The sequence below is a fragment of the Sardina pilchardus genome, chromosome 14 (genome assembly GCF_963854185.1).
Source record: "Sardina pilchardus chromosome 14, fSarPil1.1, whole genome shotgun sequence".
Taxonomy (NCBI): Eukaryota; Metazoa; Chordata; class Actinopteri; order Clupeiformes; family Clupeidae; genus Sardina; species Sardina pilchardus.
In genome coordinates, this window is record NC_085007.1 from 32,380,377 (window position 1) to 32,404,634 (window position 24,258).

Below are 24,258 nucleotides of genomic sequence, written 5' to 3' on the forward strand. Positions count from 1 at the left end.
GATGAGATGCCATGTAAAATTTCCGTTGGTCTACCCTGCTCCATGTTAGTTGGTTTGTTTAAATCTGCCAATATTGTTTTCCTTTCCTGGTTCCTGTAAGCGCGGCAGCAGTCGGCAGCCTGAATTACAAAGTGGCCGAATTACACCAAATTTGTTGTGTACCCTTGGGAGGGGGTCAGTTGTCATGTGACCAAGTTTCGTTAACATACATCAAATTGTTCCCAAGATATGAGCTCACTTACTGTTTGGCGACTTTGCCCAATTGGATTTGCCTTCCTTTATTACTGCAATGTTATGAAAAAATGAGTCATAACAACTTCCGATCACAATGAAACTGTCATAAATTGACTCCGCATCCTCAATAACCCCTAAATTGACACCAAGATTGTGAAAATGTGATCATTATTAGTAGATGTATGATTGCAATCAGTATCCTGGCCAAGGTGAGAAAGCGCCCCCCAGAGGAGGGGCAAAACGAGGTCAGAAAATTTGCACCCCGTCATGTTACAACAGTAGGACCCCAAATAAAGCAAATAAAACAAAAATAAATTTTAGCAAAAAAATCCTACGGGACCATTATTTCGTTAATGACAATTTGTACCCCACTATTATCGGGATGCATAATATCCTGGATCCATGAAATAGCTGGCTTTTAAAAATAAAACTTTGTCTGCCCCTATGTTAACCCTATGTGTTAACCCTATGTGTTAAATTCCCATAGCGTTACATAGGGGGTCAAATACTTACTTCCCCTAGCATCTAAGGAAAACATTTATTTACATTCTTCAATCACAAAGAAAATTGGTGTCCTTGGCGGTTTGATTTTTACTATTTTTTTTTTAATTAAGGCATTAAAGACACCCTATGCAACTTTTTCATAGTCATAAAATCACTTAGAAATCGTTGTTTTGCTTGACTGACCAGTTTTACCGAAAACAGTAATATTTCCTCCCGCACCCAGTGTCCCTATCTGCTATTTTAACCTTGCAGTTTGTTCAGGAGACGATCGTTCCCTGTTTACATCTGGAAGGCTGAGACGCATAAAGAGCAAGAAGAACCACGCTTGCAATTTATATATTTATATATAGCCTATATATGTATAAATATACACGCTATAGCTGTCGGGGAAGCTCTGCAGAGAAATATGCAAGCATAAAACGAGCGAAAATGAAAAACGAAACCGAAACTTAAGATGAAATCGCCAATCCTGCATAGTTTCTCTTTAAGATCAATTGTCAAATGATGATTTTATATTCCTGTTTTAGCATGGTATCAAATACATGTGCTCCACACTGTGTGTATATATATATATATATATATATATATATATATATATATTTAAAATAAAGACCAATTAGTATTCTCTCTATGCCGCTTAAGTTATCGCATTTAGTAGCTACATAAATCAAAATAGAATACAGAATGATGTTTTCACCATTGAACCAGTGAAGAATATTCCTCTGCTGCCATTAGCACAAGTCCCCAACAATATGCTTCCCAAAATGGCTGCATATCTATTAAAATACTTATTTCAAGTTACTTTATTGCTAAGGACATAAGCCTACTGCTCAAACTTGGTGTATCACTTCCAGCTAACGGAGCTTTTGGTTCGTAAAACAAATAAGGCTACCACTATATGCCATGTTTTTGCAAATAATATGCCAGTCTTACTCAAAACTACCCTGATTAAGGTTGTTTACATCCCCAACTAGATTTTACACAAGTTGTCATCTAGCAATAGACCCTAGGCTGTTTTTCAACCTGATTTTCCTTAGATAAACAACCAATTGGTCTTGACCTTAGGTTACTGGTATATGTAGTGTTGATCAAAAATAAGACTTTATAGGTTGCTAATTCACTGTCTGAATATGTGACGTAATAGTGATAGAATAGTAACATGTTAAAACAGTATATTAGAAGGCTATAAAGTTCTGTATGCTGATCCTCCATTTATATATTAATAACACCTTTAACCTTAACTGTACAGTGCCTGACAAAAGTCTTGTCGCTTAAACATTTTGTAGAAACAACAGCTTATAACTTGACTTTTAATTAATCCATTGTTTTAAGAAATGGTTCATATGAAAGCTACAACCCTCCCAAATTCTGTGTAAAATTGTCAATAAATTTCGTTAACTGAAGAAAGATTGATCATTTAATGAACACAGAATGGTCAGATTTTGGCAAGACAAAAGTTTTGTCACCTTGTCATAATCAGCCTCACCTGAGATCAATAATTAATCAATCAATTAGTGGGTGTGTATAAAAAGAACCATAGCACACCAGGCCTTCACATGAACTGCAACTTGACCTCTGGCACTGTAGTTGCACACTTGTTCAAAGAACAGACTCAGTCATCTTGTTGTTGCATCAACCAATCTGGTGTAAATAATCTTGTCTTTTGCAGAGAATGTACCCATACTTCCCATTCTGCAGTCACCAGCACCAGCAAATGATACAATTGGTGGTGACCTTAACAGTCATACTATTTCTCCTTAGCTACCCAGAGAACGGCATAGTAGAGATGTCACCAGAGGATGTGCGTCCGCGGGCCCGGACCCTACTCCGTTTTGACCAGCTCAATGTTGGACAGGTGGTCATGGTGAACTACAACATTGAAATCCCGGAGGAACGGGGCTTTTGGTATGATGGAGAAATAACAGCACTCATTGAAAGATCGAGGACAAATAAAGAGGTCCGAGTGAAGATTCTTCTCGGGTGAGTGAAGCAATGGCTTGACGAAAATTGAGCACTTGATCTTATGATGCTCTAAGAGACCATTTATTATTATTCATATTTTGTAACTGAGTTTTCTTGTTTGTCATGAGCCTCTGGCTTTTAGTTTGTACTTCTCTTCACTTTGACTATTTGTTTGACTGTTTATTTGTATGTTTATTTCAGGGGCCCAGGTGATATTATTGGAGACTGCAGAGTACTCTTCCTTGATGAGATCTATGAGGTCGAGAGGATGGGAGCTCCTGCTCTCTCTCCACTGGATGGAAAGTTCAAACGTAGGCCGATGTTTACTTTGAATAATATCTCTCCCAGGATGGTGTTGGTGTTGGATCAAAAACAGATGATGTACTGTTTTAACCTATTCAATGTAGAAGATGCTCTCAGCTAAAACCCCATTTTTTACAGCTATAGATAATTGATTGCCATTTTTGTGTGTGCATGTCTCTCTCTCTGTGTGTGTGTGTGTGTGTGTGTGTGTGTGTGTGTGTGTGTGCGCACACGCATGGTGGGGGTGTCTCACATCAGGTAAAAGCGGGCCTGAGTGTAAGCACTGTAAGGCGGATCCGGATGTGGAGTGTCGCTTCTGTTCATGTTGTGTATGTGGGGGCAAGCAGGATGCTCACATGCAGTTGCTGTGTGATGAGTGCAATATGGCCTTCCATATCTACTGCCTCAACCCCCCACTCTCCAGCATCCCTGAAGACGAAGACTGGTTAGTGCACATGCACACATTTTTGCATAGTTGTTGTTAAAGACCCGCTCCAACCATTGATCAACACCAAACTTATAGGTATATATTCGTACGTTTTTAAATTAAACTGTATCATGGCCCTGATACAGCTTGCACTGTATGCATCTGTACACTCTCTGCCTCATCTCTGAGCTAGTGGATTCCGCCCCTGTTCACAAATCTGCCCTTATTTACAAATCTGCCTGCTTGCGCCATAGGGGTCCAACACGAGTCTATAAGCATAATATGTTGGAAGGACAAAGAGAGCACTCCAACAACTATCTTCAGAGCATAAAACAGCCATCAGTACAGGACACATTGATTATGCCATTGCAAAACACTACCATGAAGCCAATCACAGCTTTCCTGGCACTCTACATTTTGTTGGACTTGAACATCTAACACTTCTAAACAGAGAGGCCAATCTACCAAAATTGCTGTCTCTGAGAGATGTATTGGATATCTACACTTAACACAGTTGACACTTCCTGGACTAAATTATGATTTTAATTCAAATATTTTCACATGGAAACAACAGAATGTATCATCTCAGTAGGAATCGGTAAGATGTTAGATTGATATTGACCTATAAATCCTTGCCATTTCATTTATTTCTATTTTTTGGCAGATTGTTACAAGCGCGGTGGGGTGGGGTTGGGTGGGAGTACTTTCAGTTCAACTTAAGATATAACTTCTCAATTTTCTAATCTAAGGGTCCCTGAAAACATAGTTCCAAATATGTATATGCTTACAAAATGTCTGTGTCTGTTTAACACTGTTTTTTTATGCACAGTGTTAACTACCGTATTTTCCGGCTACAAGTTGCAGATACTTAAGCCCAAAAGTTAGAGGGGCTACCGGGATGTAACCCCCAGAAAATGTATTAGATATTGTTGTGTAAATCCACAAGTTCTGCACACTTTCAGTTAGACATTAGGGCCTGCAGTATGTCTAAAACATGCGTCTGTAGTCTGTATCCTAAACATTCCTCACCTGTTATCCAGACATGCATGAAAACTCACATCCATAGGTTGTTTTGAGAATGATGACTTTCTCTTCAGCATTGTCCTAACCAAAGCGTGGCAAATATAACGAGGTATCATAACAGTATTTACAGAGATACACTGTAACACCATGTCCTAATAAGATCTGGGCGAGCGACTGTCTTGTCTGTCTACACTGAATCCATTAAATATGCCATTCAAAATAGCAGAGAAACACGAGCATCAGGAAGAAAATGGAAACAGTTCTCTCAAAACGCCGCGCTGCATCGTGCTGCCTGCTCACGGTGATGCAGTCAGGACACTCCTATTGAAAACAATGCATAAATGGATTTTGTTGCTAATGTTTGCTCACATCGGAGGACTGTTAGGACATAGTCTGAGGTTGGATGCAAAGATTATGCTGACTGTTACGATTGACTGACACACACACACATTATTGAAATGATATGCCGGACGCTTTAGGCTAATCTATCTACATGGGTTTAGTTAATGATCTGGCTATAATAAGACCTCAATTTAATAGTGGTCTGGTCACCCTATTCTGAGTGCTAGTTGAATAACTTGTGAAGAGAACTAAATTAAGTTTTTGTGATCTGCTTTATGTGACTATTGAGTAGAAGTTCTTGATCAACTATAACTCCTAGATTTTTAACACTTGTGGATGAGCTGACTTTGTGATTAGTAGATAGGTGGAGGGAGGCACATCAGGCCAAAACACAACATGTAAACATCAACATCAGTTGAGTGCTGCAACTTCACTTTTTTAAATAACAATATTCTGTCTGGACTACTGTTGTCAGTGATATAAGTATTTGAAATGAGAATGATTTCTTAATGTCTATTGACATATCAGTAGGGGTGTCACGATACCAAAAAATCAGTAGTCGGTGCCAATACCAGTAAAATTACACGATTCTCGATGCCAAATTCGATACTATCGTTAAAAAAAGGATTTTCTAAAATCCCATGTACTTAATGAATTTCTTTATTGAAATATTTGCAGAACACTGAAATATAATTTCTATAACATACAGAGCATAACAGAATACAGTATCCAATTGCGAGCATATCACATAGGCTTACACATAATTAAATCACTTTTCTAATGGATTGTATAAAAACCAACAACTTGCATCGCCTTTTTATCGCTCTGCTTTCATACAATGTGAATGATTTTTTTTTACAAGATGTAAAGTCTTTATTTGAAACACACACACATTCTGTAACTATTTATACATTCTATATGAAATTTCTGATCTTCATTAGCAGCAAACTTTATGCAGATTATAGCCTACTATTCATATTACAACTCCACCTCTTAAATTCAGCTGTCTGGTTGAAGCCTCAACATTTTGTAAACAAAGTAGCAGGCTAAGCTTATCTTACTCTACTAGTTGGACTGTTCAGTTTCCCCACATGTGTTTAAGTTTCAAGGTAAGCTACTTTTTCTCCTTGGGACAGAACCTTTTAAGTCTTGGAGTTGAAAAACATTGGTATTGAGATGGTCAGTGAACTTGAATGCAAGAGTTTTAATGTCTGCAGCATAGACTAGCTAATGATGCTAACCGGATTTTAAACAGCAATTTAGCTAGTCGTCTTCTGTGCGTCATTGCGTTCACGATAGGGAGGGAAAGTAATCTCATCGCCATCTAGCGGTTGCGTTCCTAGAGGCTAGCGGGAGGGGATGGGATTTTCTTTTAGAAAAAATACATCTCGGCCCATGATGGGAACTTAGTTAAATGCCCTCAATATGCTATGCATTTAGGTCAGCTCTATTGCTTCTAGTGGTCATACTTTATTTTTTAGGATCAGTTTAATTGTTTTGAGTTTGTTTGTAACATGGTGATAACGAACTACAGTACTAGCTACAGTAGCATTTGACGTCACCAGTTTGGGCGCTTCATCTCCAACTGATCAAAACGGCAATTTGCTGAACTGGCTTTACATATTTTTGTAATAACAGAGAGCGATGTAAACCGCGTGGTAATTACCTTTATGTTGGGACAACTTGTGTTGTGCTCCCAGAGGTGGAAAAAGTACTAAAATATTGTACTCAAGTAAAAGTACCAATACTTTGCTGAAATGTTACTCAAGTACAAGTTACAATACCCATCTGAAAATATACTCAGGTAAAAGTAAAAAGTAGTTCACTAAAAATGTACTTTAAGTAAAAGTTACTTAGTTACTTTTTTTGCTTAGGGAGGCAGCTAAAGCAGCTAAATTGCCAGGTAATACCGATTGTCTTAGTTTTTTTATTCATACTGACAGTAGGCTACTCCATGACCTTGAGAAATGGAGATCTACTGTATATGAAAAATTGTACTTAAGTTTTTAAAACTAGAACGGTCAGACACATGAGGGTTAATACTAATTTGTTGTTAGAAAGTAGGTGCTATTTCTGCTTATGTATGCTTTCCACTGTATATTTTATTTTACCTGAATATTTCAATGTCCAAATTACAGTTCTTTTTTTATTTCTTTGACGCAGTAGTCGACTCAAAATCCACATTTTTCAAAACTGTTAACGCAAAGGCCTAAACAGTGGCACCAATGGTCAAAATGACTCATTTTGCCTGCAAAAAAGGCTCGTACTCTGCCAAAATATTTAAAATATGGACCAAAAGCATATAGTTCAATGTCCTATAGTCCATCTGCACAACAATTCATAAATTAGGCTATCTTTTGTTGAATTTAGTTGAACATCGCTAGTGGACAGATTCATACCTTATTGGCTGATCATTGTCACCTTAGTAGTTCCGACGATTCACTTTTTTCCTCTTTTCTTTTTTTACTCAAGTAACTGATTGGATTTGTGATGTATCAAAGTACAATACTTCACTCAAAATGTAATCAAGTAAAATTTTAAATACCGATTTTTAAAACTACTCAAAAAATCCTAAATACACAAAAAAGCTACTCAATACAGTATTTTGAGTAAATGTATTTAGTTACTTTACACCTCTGTGTGCTCCTACTCACACAAGAGCTGGCAGTAAGTCTGATTGTCTACTAACTAACCAACTAGCTAACAGGCTAATAAACAAACGATGCTAGGCGAGTAACGTCGTGGAAGGGTGTCACGTCACTTGAAGTTGTAGTCCATTTATGAAATGAAACGAGCAATTACGGTTTTTTTTATTAAGGCGAAATAGGGTCTGATATTTTCACAGTTAGTAGATTATTACAGTATGAAGACTGAAAAATATTTTTGGTGGATAAGATCGCTGGAATAGCTGCGTAGTATTTTTTTGAAAAGTCGGTCTATGGGACTTAACATTGGAGCTGCTCTTCGATAGGAACGCAACCACTTGGGGCGCTGGTTTTCACTTTCCCTCCCTATTGTGAATGTTTTATTTGGATTAAATGTGTGCGGCGTCAGGTGCATCAGTACCACCACGCTTCCAGGAATGATCTGGTTGGTTTTCATGGAGACAGACGCTGTGTGCACGGAGGGGAGAGTTTGTGTGTGTGTGCATATGTGTGTGCATGAGAGACAGACGCGTGAGTGACAGAGAGGGAGAGCAGGGAAAGGAAATTCAGCTTAACGAATGTTGCGTGTTTTTCAATACCGTTAAAAAATAGATAAATAAATAAATAAAAAGTAACAAAACAATATGTGGCTGCCGGTGCTGAATCTGTGGCGCATCGCCACAAATTAGTCTAGCCTATGTGTGGGAAACACTGTAGCCTATTGCCCCCATCAGTTCCGGAAGAGTCGCAGCACCGATGCTTATGCTGTCGTCGGTGCTTACGGTGCTTCAAAAAAATAGGCATCGCCGGTGTTTTTTCATTTTAGAATCGAGAGGTATCGCAAGTATCGGTTCTCGTGACATCCCTACATATCAGGGCCATTTCAGGATTTATTGAAATACATTTCTTACATACATTTTCCACCATGACTTTGAAAGGTTTATCTTGCAATTCCCGTACACACGTAGCCGGGTATCTGCTTAACCGAAGGTATTTGTCTACGTTTGGACCTGTCATCCACATGACAACGCATATAACCGAATGTTTAAAAAAACTCCGGGCAAAGTGAAGATCTGCGAATTCTCTGTTTATAAATTGGTGTGTAGCCAGAGATAACCGGAGATCTGCGGTTTCGAACGTCAGAATACACTGCAGAAGCATGGATCTGAGTGCCTTGAAACCGCAGATGTTCGGTTATGTGTGTTCGAGGTAATGTGGATAAAATTATTTTATAAACGGAGGGGGGGAAATATTCGGTTTTAAAAATACCCGGCTACGTGTGTACATAGCCTTTGTTATAAAACAAGTATCTGGGGCAGCCGCGGCCTAATTGGTTAGGGCTTCGAGCTTGGAACCGGAGGGTTGCCGGTTCGATCCCCGACCAGTCCACGGCTGAAGTGCCCTTGAGCAAGGCACCTAACCCCTCACTGCTCCCCAAGCGCCACTGGTTGGGCAGGCAGCTCACTGCTCTGGGTTAGTGTGTTCACTGTGTGCTTTGTGTGTTCACTAATTCGGTTAAATTGGGTTAAATTAATTTCTCTCAAGGGATCAAAAAAAGTTTATTATACTATACTATACTGTAAGTATCATTAAGTTTGGCTAGCACTAGGTAGTAATTAGCCACAGTTTCTTGCTAGAAAAGAGGCCTGGGGTGCGTTTCCCGAAAGCATCGTAAGCCTACGATGATCGTAAAGTCCCTCTTACGACCGTCTTAAGGTTTGTTGACTGTTTCCCGAAACCATTGTAGCTTAAGAGCATCGGGAAAACACTCGTAGATCTACGAGTGATCCAGAGTGCTCGTTACTGCCTAAGAGCGTCGTAACGCATATGCCTCAGTGGAGTCACCAGCAGGATATGCAGGGGGATTACAACTAAGAATATAATGATCCAACTTACGTTACCATTCTTTTGTATTTACTTGTGATGATTCAGGTTTTAGCGTGCAAAATAGCCTTCATTGAATGGACATAATGTTATTAAAACCGGATAAGAATAGCCTACAAGTTATGAAAGGAGACGTTGCCAGAAAAGTTTGCCATTATCTTTTTGTGTAGCCTTTTATTTTTTATTAGGCTTATGAGGTAAAAACAGAGAAAGGAATATGTGACTATAGTCTGTTCTGCGTCAAAATCTAAGACTATAGGCTATGTTATTTAAGCCTACACATTTCCTCATTTTCTTATCAACCTCTTTATTCAAACGTCTGCTTAAGTGACACGTTGAAACATTATTGCACAGGCAGCACACCGTGCTCTCACAAGTAGTCTAGGTTAGCAAAGAACTACGATGTAGGAGTAAGCTAGCCGAAGCCTAATATGTTTCATATCTTCCAACAAACATAAAAACGGGGCAACAATCTAATGTTAAATAATAAAAAGTAGCCTATGTATACGTGTGGTATATGGCCTAGGCTAATTGGAATGCTTACATGCAGATGTCAAAGGTTTTCTATTTTCGTATTGATGTTAATTAATGTATAGATCCGAAGTTCAGACGGTGGCTTAGCTATGACGTGCAGTCACCTGACATCACCATCAAATTAGGGGATATTTCAGAACCTTTATCGTGGACAGCTCCCTTAAGAGCATCGTAAGAGCAGTGCACGCGCGTTCACGCTACGAGCATGTTCAGGAAAACAGTCGGCAAATCCTAACGATCGATCTTAAGATGAATCGTAGAAAACCCTCGTAAGAGTGTCTATCCATCGTTATCGGGAAACGCACCCCAGGCCAGTGTTACAGTAAGTAATAATGTGGACTTGACCATATCAACAATATGAACTACACCTTTATTCTTAAAGGGATAGTTCGGTATTTTACACTTTAAGCCTGTTTTCTGTATTGCCTAGTATGAAAACGTGTTAGACACCGACATTTCGATGATTGAGCCTGTTTGTGGAATTTGGCAGCTTTAGAATGGAGCTCTGTATGGCTTTAACATTGCTCGCTTTGTGCATGGTCTATTCTGTCCTTAAAACACCCCTAAACGTTCGTTTTTAAAAATGTGCAGCTCACCGAGTGGTTACTGGTCTTCAACGATCTTCTATAGCAAGTTTCGCAGTGAAATTCAAATTCTGTTGTTATATTAGGCACATACGGTTGAAAAAGTACTTCCGGGATTTCGAAAATCCCTGATAACAGATGACAGAAGCTGTATTTCGCTGCTAAACTTGCTATAGAAGATTGTTGAAGACCAGTAACCACTCGGTGAGCTGCACACTTTTATCATAACTCGGCTTTTGATGGTTGCTGCTTTGGGTTGAATCAGTGACGCATGCTCGTTAGGCCAAAACCAGGCCATTTTTGTGGGTTTTATCACTAGGTGGTAGTCTCACCCAGAGCGGTAGATAAAACAGAGTGGCGACACTTCCATAGACCTCCATAGGAAAAAATGGCAGCGCTTTTTCCAGACTATTTCCTCGTTATGGGGCTTTTGGAACTGTTTACAGCCAATCTCTTGGTCACTAGTTGTGGTGTACTTCCATTAACGAGACGGCTGCACACGTTCAAAAGGCTTTATAAGATCAAGGTGTCACATCAGACATGGCATGTTCAGTTATCATCATACAACAACGTGTTTGTTCTTGAGCTTGCGTAGTACACATGAACTCGAAACTACGGTAAGCCTATCAGATCAAACTAATGTGTCAATACACCACATTACCTCCCCCTTTAGTTTAAAGGCAACTGAAATTACACTTCTACACTACACAGTGCATGAACATCATAATGACTATGAATATCAACATTACACTCAAATAACTTTACTGAATGCTGTCAACTCCTTTAGTTACTTAAACTGTTAACCTGTAATAAACTAAAATCAGCAATCAGTCTCTCAGAGCCTCTCAGCATCATGCTTAATCCTGGTAACGCTGTGGCGGCTTTGGGGTACGATGAGAGCGCCTCAACGCCACTGGAACTGGGTCAGGTGGTTCAGGTGGTTCTCCCAGTTCTAAAACTGAGGGTTCTGCTCCGGGACAATCCTCCAACAGCTCCGGCAGTTGAGTTGTTTCCTCATCAGGTCCTGGAACTGGAATCTCTGGAGAGTAGCGAGGTCTCAGCTGGTCTCCGTGGCGTCGGTACACTTGGTCAGTTGTTTCACCTTGCACCCTGTACGATACCGGCCCAGTCTGCTGTTTCACTACTCCTGGAATCCACCTTGGAGTTTCTCCTGCTGTGTTGCGCAGATAAACATGTTCGTCTGAATCAAACTGTCTCTCTGCAGCCCGTTTGTCATGTTCTTCTTTCTGCCTATACTGCTTCCTCCTCACAGTTTCTTTGATGTTTGGTTTCAAGAAGTCCAATCTAGTTCGCACATGTCTCTGTAAAAACAAGTCGGCAGGTGACTCTCCAGTTGTGCTGTTGGGAGTTGTACGATAGCGCAGCAGAAAATGAGAAACTTTGTCCTCAATGCTTAGGTCTTCTCTTGACAGCTTTTTCATGCCAGTTTTAAATGTTGAGACATACCTTTCTGCTAAGCCATTTGTGGCTGGGTGTCTTGGCGCACCTGTTGTGTGGATAATTCCATTTCTCCTTACAAACTGCTGGAACTCATCAGATATAAAAGTAGATGCGTTGTCCGAGACAATTTGTTCTGGAACTCCATACGATGCAAACAATCTTTTCAATCTGGTAATGGTGGCAGTGGATGTTATTTGGGTCATTTTGTACACTTCCAACCATTTTGAATATGCATCAACTATGATCATGAACATGTTGCCCATGAATGGCCCTGCAAAGTCAATGTGAAGTCTCTTCCACACCTCCCCAGGGAACTCCCAGGGGTGTAGCGGGACATGGCGTGGCACTTGTTGCTCTAGCTGGCACGTCTCACACTCTTTGCAGACATTTTCTATGCTCATGTCTATTCTAGGCCACCAAACATATTGTCGTGCAATTGCCTTCATCTTAACAATGCCAGGGTGCCCACTGTGGATCTCTTTTAGCACTGATGTTCTCAGCTTTGCCGGTGTAATTACTCCACAGAACACACCCTTGTTCAACAGAGAGCTCATCTCTTTTTCTGTGATACACTTTCAGTTCATCAGGAATTTCTTTTGGCCATCCTTCCATGATGTACCTGTACAATTTTGAAAGCTCTCTATCGGTCCTTGTGGCCTTGGCAATCTGTCTTGCACTCAGTGGCACGCCCTCTAGGTGCTCACATATAAGCGCATCAATGTACGCGGACACGGTTTCTGTGCCAGCGTCCTTGGTCTCCAACAGTGGCACTCGGGACAGGCCATCAGCGTTGCCGTGCTTTTCTGACTGGCAGTAAACAATGTGGTAATCATACGCAGAGAGTATGATGGCCCACCTCTGGATACGCGCTGCTGCCATTGTGGGGAGTCCTTTGTGCTCACCAAACAATGTCAATAGAGGCCTATGGTCTGTGATCAAATTGAACTGTCGCCCCCACAGATATTGGTGAAACTTTTTCACGCCATACACTAAGCTCAATGCCTCCTTCTCTATCTGTGAATATTTTTTCTCCGCTGGGGACAGTGTTCTAGAAGCATAAGCTATTGGATGCTCTTCTCCATTTGGTGTTGTGTGCTGAATTACTGCTCCTATTCCATAAGCAGACGCGTCACATGCAAGGGTAAGAAGCAGGTTCGAATCATAGTGCACTAACACTCTATCATTGGTCAAAAGTTCTTTACATTTGTTAAATGAATCCTGCTCAGCTTTGCTCCATCTCTAGGCAATTTGGTCTTTTAGGAGTCTGTAGAGTGGTGCCAGCAATGTGCTCTGCTGTGGCACAAAACGGCCATAGTAGTTCACCAACCCTAAGAAGGCTCGTAGCTCTTTGACATTTGTGGGAGCTGGTCCATCATGTATAGCTCTCACCTTGTCTTTAGATGGACAGGGTTTCCCGCAGCGCTTTCCTGCTAAGGCGGCCGCCTTAACAACACAGGGCTGCCGCCTTAACTAGCGTCTTCAATAAATAAATACATAAATAAATATATTATGTATAGTGATATTCGCCGTATTACTCTGACATGTTTTCTCCCTGTCATTCCAAACCGTAGCCGCTAGTCTCCCTTCTCTGTAGAACGCATAAAAAAAGAAACATTTTCAAATCGAGTTGGCACAGGCGACGCGCTCATTCAGCATGAGTATTTGATATCAGGTGCCAATGCCACGCATATCTCAGAGTGACTGCGAACACAAATAGCCTAAACCTAGCTAGATTTGACGACTCTCACAGGAATGGTTCTCCTTTGAATCTACCAAATGTATGGGATGAGAGGCATAACACTTTTGAGCGCTGTATCTTTTTTTTTTTTTTTTATCACTCGTCTATGAATGCATAGCCCACTGCATCTTGTAATTTGTTGTGACAAACACTTGTGCCATCTAGCCTACAGCTAACAACAACTTGTGACGGCTATTCATTTACGTGTTGTAAAATACTGAAATTGTCTGAGGTTTACACAGGCTAGGTTAAACTTCAAACTGTAGCCTCTTGTGTCCCATGCCAGTTTCATTCATCCCGACCGGGCGGGACGGGAACACACGTTTCGGTGTGGCTGAAATAACTCCTGAATGTTTAAGAGCTGAACATGCAACTGTAGGCTATTTGACAGGTGACAGATTTGGTTGTTAGTGACAAAATATTAGCGTTCAATGCGGTACATTCTCGCCAATTATGTTTTAAAAAACATTAAAAACGTTCTGGCTCTCTTAGGCTATATGAGCAACAGGCACGCACAATATACAGCTTCAATCAAAGAATTGCAGCTTTAGGCTACTAAATCACAATTCACTAACTTTACCATACAGTCGCAATGTTACATTTTCATACAGTTTCATCTTTATTTCATGGTATATTCTAAAATATCCACCATTACAAATATTCTTGGTTTTAATAGAATATTATTATATTGACTGGCTTTAAAATATATCCTATGGTGCTATGCTGAGCAGTACAAAGGTTTTGAAAGATACAAAAGGCCCTGTATTGGAGTTGTAAACTTACACTTTTAAGGTATAATATTGTCTAAATTGTGTTAATGATGTTTAATTGGTTGCTGATACAATTAAATCTGATACAATGAATGTGAAATCCAGGTATATTGCTGTCATTAGTGTCAAAATTCAACATTTTCAATATTAATGAAATGCTGACAGCCTACTAAATTTTTACTTCAGCTGACCTCCTTGTCTTCAAGTAAATCAGAAAAGAAGTTATTTAGACAAGTGTGTGCTAGACTGCTCCTGTAGCCAACAATCCCCTCTCTACCCTTTGGGAATTGAACTGTTATATGATCCTTGGTGATGTAAATTATGAAAGCCCCTTTCTTTGGTTGGTCTTGATGCGGCCTTGACTCCTTTAAGACTCAGACTTGCTTCCTAAAAGACTCGGTTGTTGTCACTCGGTCTCGGCTGCAGTTAAAACAACGGTCTCGACTCGACCCCCCCCCCGCCCCCCCTCCCCATTGTAGGGCAGTGGCGGCGATGCGGCGGGGACGCTACGGCGACGCCCCCTTCCCCTGGACAGACACCACCTTAACTAACAAATTTTCTGGGGGAAACCCTGGATGGATACACTCCCTTGCCATCCAGCACATGGCCCAGGTATTCAATTTGGGTCCTGCCAAACTCACACTTTGACTTTTTCACCCTCAGTCCATTTTCTTGTAGCCGCTGTAGCACTTTGTCTAGGTTCCTCAGATGTTCAGACTCGTATTTTCCCATCACAAGGAGATCATCCAGGTAAACGACAACGTTGAGGTCCTTCATCAGGTTCTCCATGATTCTCTGAAAGATACTGACAGCAGAGTTTACACCAAAACAGAGGCGATTGTACACAAACAGACCCTTGTGAGTGTTGATTGTTGTGTACTTCTTTGAATCCTCATCAAGGAGTACTTGTTGGTAAGCTGAAGCCAGGTCTATTTTTGAAAACAACTTTCCACCACTGAGTGTCGCCAGCACCTCTTCAATGCGTGGTAGCGGAGATATATCGGTGTTGGTAGCCTGGTTCACTGTTACCTTATAGTCACCGCACAAACGTATTGCGCCATCCCGCTTGACTACAGGGACTACTGGAGCGGCCCACTCGCTATGCTTTACTGGGGAAATGACATTCTCCTTTTCCAGCCTCTCTAGCTCTTCCTCCACTCGAACTTTCATCGCGAATGGCATGGGGCGGGCTTTATGGAATCTGGGAGTGGCATTGGGTTTTACAGAAATTGTTGCCTTAATGTCCTTTAATGTCCCCAACTCATCCTTGATGAACACACAGCTGTACTTTCCCAAGACTTCCGGGATTGACTTGGGTGAGGGCAGTTTTGTGTTTTCGCTGACCCTCTTAATCATTTTCCAGTCCAATTTTATTTTCTCAAGCCAGTTCCTGCCGCAAAGTGAAGGTCCATTTCCTTTAACTACAATGAGTGGCAAGTCAGCGGACTGATTTTCATAATTCACTCTAGCTAAGAACTGTCCTTTTACTGGGATAGCTTGGCCTGTATACGTCTTCAAAGTGACATGGCTGCCATCTAGTGGTACATTTGCGAATGATTTCTTGTAGACAGCCTCCGAGATAATGCTAATGGCGACTCCCGTGTCTATTACCATTTGAATATTTTCCTCATTTACTTCAAAATTCACTTTGAAAGCCTGCCCGGCCGTTTCACTCACACTAATCACCGCTTCTGCTTCGTCTGCATGAACATATCCTGTGACGTTTTGTTTGACTTTTCTCTGCTTTCCCTTCCCCCCCGTGCTGTGGCCCACTAGCCCTGCACGCTTTCTGGATATGCCCAAGCTTATCACATTTATGGCATTTACTGTTCTTAAAGTAGCAGTCACTAGCGCTATGATTCTTGCTTTTGCATCTGTAGCACTCCGCCTGTGCTGAGTGAAATTTTTTCTGTTTTTGGTTTACCTTGTGAACTGAAACGCCAAGTTCCTCGCTTCGCCTGAGTTGTTGTGCATCTCGATGAGCCGTTTCAATGTTCAGTGCGATCTCTTGGGCTATCGTGAAAGTGAGTTTATCCATTGAAAGCAATTTGCGCTGACATGCTTCACTGCAGATCCCACTGACAAAGCCGTCGCGCAGCGCCTCATCCAATTTCTCCCCGAAATCACATCGCACAGCTAACTGCTTCAGTTCAGCAGCAAATTGAGTCACTGTTTCGTTACTTTTCTGAACACATTTTCGAAACCTGAAGCGTTCGGCAATGACCAACGGTTTAGGCTCATAGTATCCAGTTAGTATTTCCACGATCTCATCCAAAGTTTTGTCTTTCGGCTTCTGGGGCTGAACCAAGTTACGCAAAAGACTGTATGTCGAAGCACCCACACCACTCAATAAAGTTGCTACCTGCTTGTCGTCTTCAATGCCATGAGCTATGAAAAACAGCTCCACGCGCTCTACGTAGGCCGACCACTGTTCATGTTCAGGCTTGAATTCGTCAGGTCTAGCAAAGTTAGCCATCTTCACTCACTGCTCACTACAGTGAAATCCACTTTGCCTCGTCGCCAATTATGTGGTGTACTTCCATTAACGAGACGGCTGCACACGTTCAAAAGGCTTTTTAAGATCAAGGTGTCACATCAGACATGGCATGTTCAGTTATCATCATACAACAACGTGTTTGTTCTTGAGCTTGCGCAGTACACATGAACTCGAAACTACGGTAAGCCTATCAGATCAAACTAATGTGTCAATACACCACACTAGTCAATGAGTTAATTGATCACACCTTCCAGCATCAGAAGTACATCCCACCCTCCTGCGATTCAGCCATTCAGCACAGGTTTTTTTGGAACTTTTGATCGTGGCGGCAACATCAAAGACTGTCGCAACTCTATCTTTCTATGGCTCTGGTCTCACCAGGTCTTTTGTGTAGACTGCTCTGCAGAGTTTTTGCTTTTCCATGTGTTTTTATGGTCTGAAGTATGGTCTTATGGTGTTGAGGCAGTGAATGCTTTTTTCCACAGCATTTTGCTTTTATTTTCTATTTTTAGCCATATCCTATGTACAGCACTTTGGTGGAAAACTGGGAGTGGAAAGTGGAAACTGTTGTAAATGTGCTCTATAAATGAATTGTACTTACTTACTATATATGTGACCCTGCAAGGCGAAAACCAGAAGCTTGGGTAAAATTTACAAAATGAAGTTATTGTTCTCTCATGTACAGCCATAAACTTTCCAACGATATGTATATCGAGGGTATCTGAAAAATTGCTAAGATAACCTTGCTAAGGCAATATTCTGAGAAAAAAGTTTTGTATATTTGCCGCATTATAAAGTTTCTTTCGTTTCTGCTCTGCATTGCGATTGCTCACTTGATAGAGTATAAAAGCGTGACGCCGACACAGCTGATTCTATTCTCTTTTTGATAGTTTACTGGAAAATACTGTAGCGCCAATGGGAGGTTATAGGAGACAGGGAGGCTGAGATGTCGTTCCAAACTCGGGTCATTTATTTTCCTGACGTTGTACATGCTAGTACAAGGGGCAGCAGGAGGTGTCCACTCGAAAAACAATAAGCTCACTGCTAAATCATTCAATCGCTTGTCCACTCGTCAATCACACAACTCTCTCGCACGTAATTCTCTTAAACTCTGATGACGTCTTAGAACCCCTTATTCCCTCGCCTTGTCAATAACGAACCTTTGAGCACACAATAAAAGGAAACAAACCCCAACAAATATATTAGAAGCTATGTATACAATTCGCTAGGAATTCGAGATGAATTCGACCAATCAACACAAAAACCCTGCCTAGCTTAGCCTAGCTTCCCATTTGATTCAGCAAATTTGCGTATTTGAATATGCCATCGTATTCCGTCACGACATGCCAGAAAAGGAGAAATTCTCCTTTTTAAGCGGCGTGGACAATGGGAATGACTGCTGATGTGTTGAATCTTCACCGGGTTTAAGAGTCAAAACATATGTTTTTCCGTGGAATTTGTTCACGATATGAAAGTGTACTGTATACTGTCGAATTAAGCGAAAATATGAAATTCAACATTTTATCTCAAACATTAGTTTATCGTGGATTTTCTCAATATAGCATTGAGCGCAAAGTGACTGGTTTTGCTTTACAGGGTCATATATGTCCTGCCACACCCTATGCAGAGCCTTCTGTGCATAAACCCAATTATGGTAGTATATCATAAAGCGGTATCCAGAAAATCACAGCAAGGCTATCGAAATTTTCACCTAGTAATCATGTATAACTTCTCCATTGCCACTTCATTGGTTTTGTTGAGAGATACCTTTCAGAGTGCTTGCAGACAGAAACAGACTTTGTGCAACATTCCTTAGTGTGCTTACATAGTCAACGCGAGCAACGAAAGCAAGCAACGTTAGCGACGCGAGTGACAGGCTCCCTTTCATAGTGTACAGTACACAGCAAACGCAAGCAACGCGGGCAATACTTAAAACGCAATACACCGCTCACGCAACAGGGGGTAGCACTGTATTATTCACAATTCACATAATATATAGGCGATAATCATCAACACTCTGAAAGCTAACAGCTAATAACTGACATAAAGCATGCCAAACTCTTAGTATGGTGAAGGGTTGATGTGGGGTTATTTTAATTCCAAAGGCCAGAGGGAATTTATCAGGGTGCATAGTGTCCTGGATCCAGGCGCGTAGGAACCGGGGGGGTCGGGGGGGGTCGGGACACCCGCAATGTTGGACCCCCTCCCGAAAAAAAAACGCTGCAAAGTACAGACGTTGTTGATTTCTTAGGCTCAATTATATCCTCCTGAGTTACGGCCCCATAACTAGCTATCAGTGCGCATCGGAGGTCTTTTTCACATTGTGTTTTAAGAATGTTTCCCGAAACGAAGCCCGTCTCAATAATGCAGCATGGAGCACTTCCTCACCTTGAGTGCCTAACGGCGCAGTCACACGCTTGCGTCCGCCAACGTTCGTCCGTTGTTTTCCCATTCACTTTACATTGGCTGGACTTCATTTCATGCCGCACTGAATTGTGGGTCTGATGCGTTGCCTGAGATACGTTGCCTCCGCTAAAAAGTTGAGAAATGTTCAACTTTTGACGGATCGCGCAAGCGCCAGCCAATGAAATTCCGTGCAAATTTTCGAACACTGACAAACCAATCAGTTCGCGTTTATGGAAATGTGACAAAATGAGGCATACGTTGGCGGACGCAAGCGTCTGACTGCACGGTAAAGCTGGTGAAGGCGACTCTCGCAGTCCATATCTTTAATATACTGCCTTCTTTCATTCTTTTCGAAAACGTTAAGAGGATAGCCTACTGTGGGTGAATACAGTATAGTCTACGATAGCCTATAAGTGTTGGCCTTTGGTCTTACAGACGGCTGTCGATTTTTGAATGTAGTCACTTGCGAAATCGGACGTGCAGCCTAATTATCTGGTTACCTGGATTTAATATAGCAAGTCCATACACTTTGTTCATCCTATATTATATGCTTTTAAAATGAAATACGTAACAATTTGCCTCTTATTATAATATTATATTATTATATAGGCTACTACACACTGTCACGACGCACATAGGTTACAGGCGGATATGAGCAACCGCATTGAAGGCCTCGGTTGACTTAAGATAAACGGGCAGAATGATTACAAACTACGTCAAACATACAATAATCTAACAAATGAAAAAATACAAATGAATTATGAATACACACTGTATTGTGTCACAAATTAAGCAATGAGTTCGTGGCCACCTAACTTACGCGCTGAGGTGACGGCCGGACACTTAGGCTATAATTAACACAAAGCTTCGTAAAGCCCCCCCACCAAAGGTCAGTGTCCATAAGTCCAAACAATAACCACAAGAATCCAACAGTCCAAAACGACAACGAGATCTCCTAGACACGAAAAACAATGTTTATCTCACAGTTTGTTGAGAAGTCGTTCCAACACTGATGTGCAACGCAATCTCAGCTTTCGCGTTCGTTAGCTGTATTCCAATGAGAAAAATCCACAAGGAAGGGGTCACGGCAATAAAGCATACAGTAATATCCTAACCACGTAACTTTGTTGAGTTGTCTGCATACAGGTAACAATAGCCACAGCTCCCCGCGCCTCCATTTAAACTGAATGGGCAAACCCATTCATTCGTGCCCGACACGCGCGTCCATCTGTCAGCTGACATAAAGTTTACTTAGATGGCATATGAAAAGTCAAGAAAAAGAAACATATTTTCATTTAAGCAACGTTTATGCAACCTTTACAAACGTGCTGGGAAGCATTGGGGGAGTCAGTTTAGGAAGGTTGTCCTACAGACATAGCTGTGTGCGTTTTCAGGGAAGAAATCTGAATATGTGCAGTTCCAAAAATAGGTGATCAAAGAAAAAGACTGAAATACATATTTTCAAAGCGGCATCTTACAGAGGACCATTAAAACTTCAACAATGGGTTTTTATTTCTTGTGTGACTTATAATTCGCCCCCCTTTATTTATTAATATAAAAAAACTTCGGACCTTATTCTTGTCCCCCCCAATGCTAACTACGTTCCTACGCGCCTGCCTGGATCCATGAAATAACTGGCCTTTAAAAATAAAAATAAAAATCCTCTATGAGAATTTAACATGGGTGTTCCAATACTTATGACTCTGTATTTTAAGGAAAACATTTATTTATTTACAATACATTATTCATTCACAAAGAAAATTGATGTCCTTAAAGGGATATTCCGCCATTTTTGGAAATAAGCTCATTTCCCACCTCCCCTCGAGCAAAAAAATCTATATTTACCTTTTTCCCGTTCATCCAGCCATTCTGTGAGTCTGGTGATACAACTTTTAGCTTCAGCCTAGCATAGATCATTGAATCGGATTAGACCGTTAGCTTCTCGGCTGCTAGCATCATGCTTACAAGTGACTAAGATTTCTGGTAATTTTCCCATTTAAAACGTGTATCTTCTCAAGTTAGAAAGTGCAATAAGACCAACTGAAAAGGAAACCTGCCGTTTTTCTAGGCTGATTTGACATGGAAATACACTCTCATCTGGCGTAATAATCAAGGCAAGTTGCAACCGTACCATGGGCGCTTTTTATGTATGTGTTTCAATACTTTTGGAGGGCACTGTAGTTTTTACTCTTTGCCCGCAATTGTATTCAAAGCTTCTTCTATAAATATAACATATAGTTGAAATAATGAACATTTTTTGCAGTATCGCTACCCTAACCCCATCGACAACGCATGATATTGCATGCTTCGGTGCGTCGCGTATCAAAAACTGGGATGACACATTTTGCTACGCATCGACGCATAATGGCAGCCGAAGCGTAGCGATGCGTAGCAATGCATTGACTATGTAAGCACTCTTAGCCTGATGTTTTCATAAACTGGTGCAGCTGAACACTGAGTGATTGAAATGAATTTCATCATTGGCCAATTCTCTTTTATTTTTATGTGCAGGTACTGCCCCACATGCAAGAATGACACAAATGAGGTTGTGAAAGCTGGGGAGAAGCTCAAGGCTAGCAAGAAGAAAGCGAAGATGCCCTCTGCCAACACTGGGAGCCAGAGAGACTGGGGAAAGGTGAGGTAGTCTTCCTCTACAATAACCAGTGTTTGTCAAACAGGAGGCTCATTACAGTAATTTCCTGTGTATTAGTAACATTGTGTATAAGCCACAGGACAGTGTTTTATGCCAGTTAAAAGAAACAAAACCATATTAATGCAACTGTCTGTCTACTAACCATCCATGTATACCAATGTATAAGATGCTGCTAATAGTTGGGAAATTGTGGTAGAAAAAAAGTATGAAATATCTGATTGCAGTCCTCATACAGTGAGTCAAGTTTATTTATATAGTGCATTTTATTATAGAGGTAATTAAATGTGCTTTACATAAACAAAAGCAAACAGTAATGGCAAACAAAAAAGGGCAATAGTCAAAGAAACGTTTTGAAAGTAAAGAACATTATAAAAAGAAAACATAAAAGACACAAGGTAGAAAAATAATATGATTAAAGAATAATTCTAAGAAAACAGAAAAGACACAAGGTAGAATAATTAGAGGTAATGAGGTAAATCTTTTTTTGTGAATGCTGAATACTGGAATTACCCACATATAAGACAGACAAAACAAAACTGTGTGTTGGCTGGACCCATGTTTTTATCGGTTTATTAAACATTGCTTTTTGTTGGACAAAAAACTACATTCAATGTGATTACCCACGTCAAGATATCTGTTGTGGAAAAGTCATTCCTTTCATCAATTTCACCTACACACCAACAATACAATGTTTAACTCACAGTCTTATGCCAGTAAGCTTTAATTTCCAATGAATTGTAAACAATAATTTACTCTTGTGCTATTTATTTTTTGTCTTGTTTCATATCAGTTCTACCAATAATGTAAATGAAAAAGGGGAAAATTAGCAGAGAAACAGAATGCCCCCACTAGTGTGCACTGAGCACTTACTTCCATAGTGTTTTTAGGGTGTCATCTGGGTACTTTCAGTGCACTGAGTTTCTGTGTTATCTGCACTCTATACTTAAACTAAATATTGAAGTGTGCAAATAGGCGGTTTCAGACAGCCTATTGTATGTTTGAAGCCTTCTCAGCAGCTAGCACATGGGTCATTCCATGTCAAATCACCCAGTGGCGGAAAGTGACCCTCTCTGAAAAAATTTGGAGAAAAAAAATCTCTCACCACTGAACTTGTATTGGATCTGCAGTACCACTTTGCACCATGTTTTAGTTTGGACGCCAAAGGACTGCAGTCACTGCCATTTTCTCTGGTCTCAAGGCTAGCATCAGATAGTTTCTGTGCTGTTGTGCTTTGCAAACAGTGGTTGGTGGCCCGCTGCTATGCACATGCAGGGAAGCATTGCACCTGGGAAGTTGGCCCCCATAGGTTCTCTTGTATACCTGAAAAGAGTGCACGGACACACGACACTTTAGGTATAAGGCTAACCTACAGCGATCGACTTTCATAAGTATTAGGCTACATTTTAATGACTTACCATACTGGATCTGTTGCGTTGTGTGTCTGCTTCGGGTGTAGATAAAAGGCAGGTGGATTGTACGGTAGACGTGACAGATACTTCTGTAATGAGGTCATAGGACACAACGGGTCACCTGGCTGCTCATACATTAATCCATGCAGGCTCTTCTTGTTTCTTTCCACAGGATCTTTATGATTTTTAGTACATTCTTTGAATGTTAACGATGCATATTTCAGACCGTTTTCACCTGTGCGAATAAGGAATGACTCGAGATTCAGCTGTCAGTTTCTTTCTTCAGCTCTGCACCCCATTTGCAGTTGGATATCGAACCAGACGTTGTTGACAAGCGCAGAATTAAATGGTCCAGTGGTGTCTCAGGGTTCAGTGCCGAGGAGTGCTTGATTTTTATGGAGTCTGCCTCCGTCATTGCTGGATGATGAGAGGTTTTTGTCCAGTCCTTCTGGGTGAAGTTTTTTCACAACCCCAAGGAACACATTATCACTTCTGGTGAACCTTTGTGGGCTAGATGTACTAACGTTTTTGCGCCGATTTCAGGCGTAACGTGCGCGTAACAACATGGCGAGATACAGATGGTACGGGTTGAGAATGCTCCTATCTTTGCCGCACAAAGGTTCGGGACTTTGTAATTAAAACTGCAACCGCAAGGGGGCAACATAAGACCGCCCTAATAACATGAAGGTTCGGCTTATGCCGGAAAACACGGAAAAACCCGAAGACACCGCGCTGGTGACAAGCGGAGAAAAGAGACATGACGCTCGGCATGTCAGATTCTAGTTGCAGAGTTTACAAATGTTTTACAGCCTACCTCACAGCTCTCTCATGCAACGTAGCCTATATAACTCAGTCAGTCCAGCAGAGATGCCAGCCACGTTT

General features: G+C 41.0%; 1 protein-coding gene across 2 annotated transcripts in view; it reads left to right on the top strand.

Annotated features, from left to right (window-relative positions):
• Nucleotides 1-24,258, top strand: part of LOC134100679 (E3 ubiquitin-protein ligase UHRF2-like) — a 181,531-nt gene that overhangs the window by 73,067 nt on the left and 84,206 nt on the right. For both annotated transcript variants that reach the window (XR_009941297.1, XM_062554050.1), the window contains exons 4-7: nt 2,500-2,718; nt 2,902-3,011; nt 3,262-3,448; nt 21,826-21,949. Coding sequence is in view for 1 of the 2 variants with exons in the window: in XM_062554050.1 (XP_062410034.1) it covers nt 2,500-2,718; nt 2,902-3,011; nt 3,262-3,448; nt 21,826-21,949 (640 nt within the window). In the remaining variant the exon portion in view is untranslated. The remainder of the gene's footprint in view (nt 1-2,499; nt 2,719-2,901; nt 3,012-3,261; nt 3,449-21,825; nt 21,950-24,258) is intronic.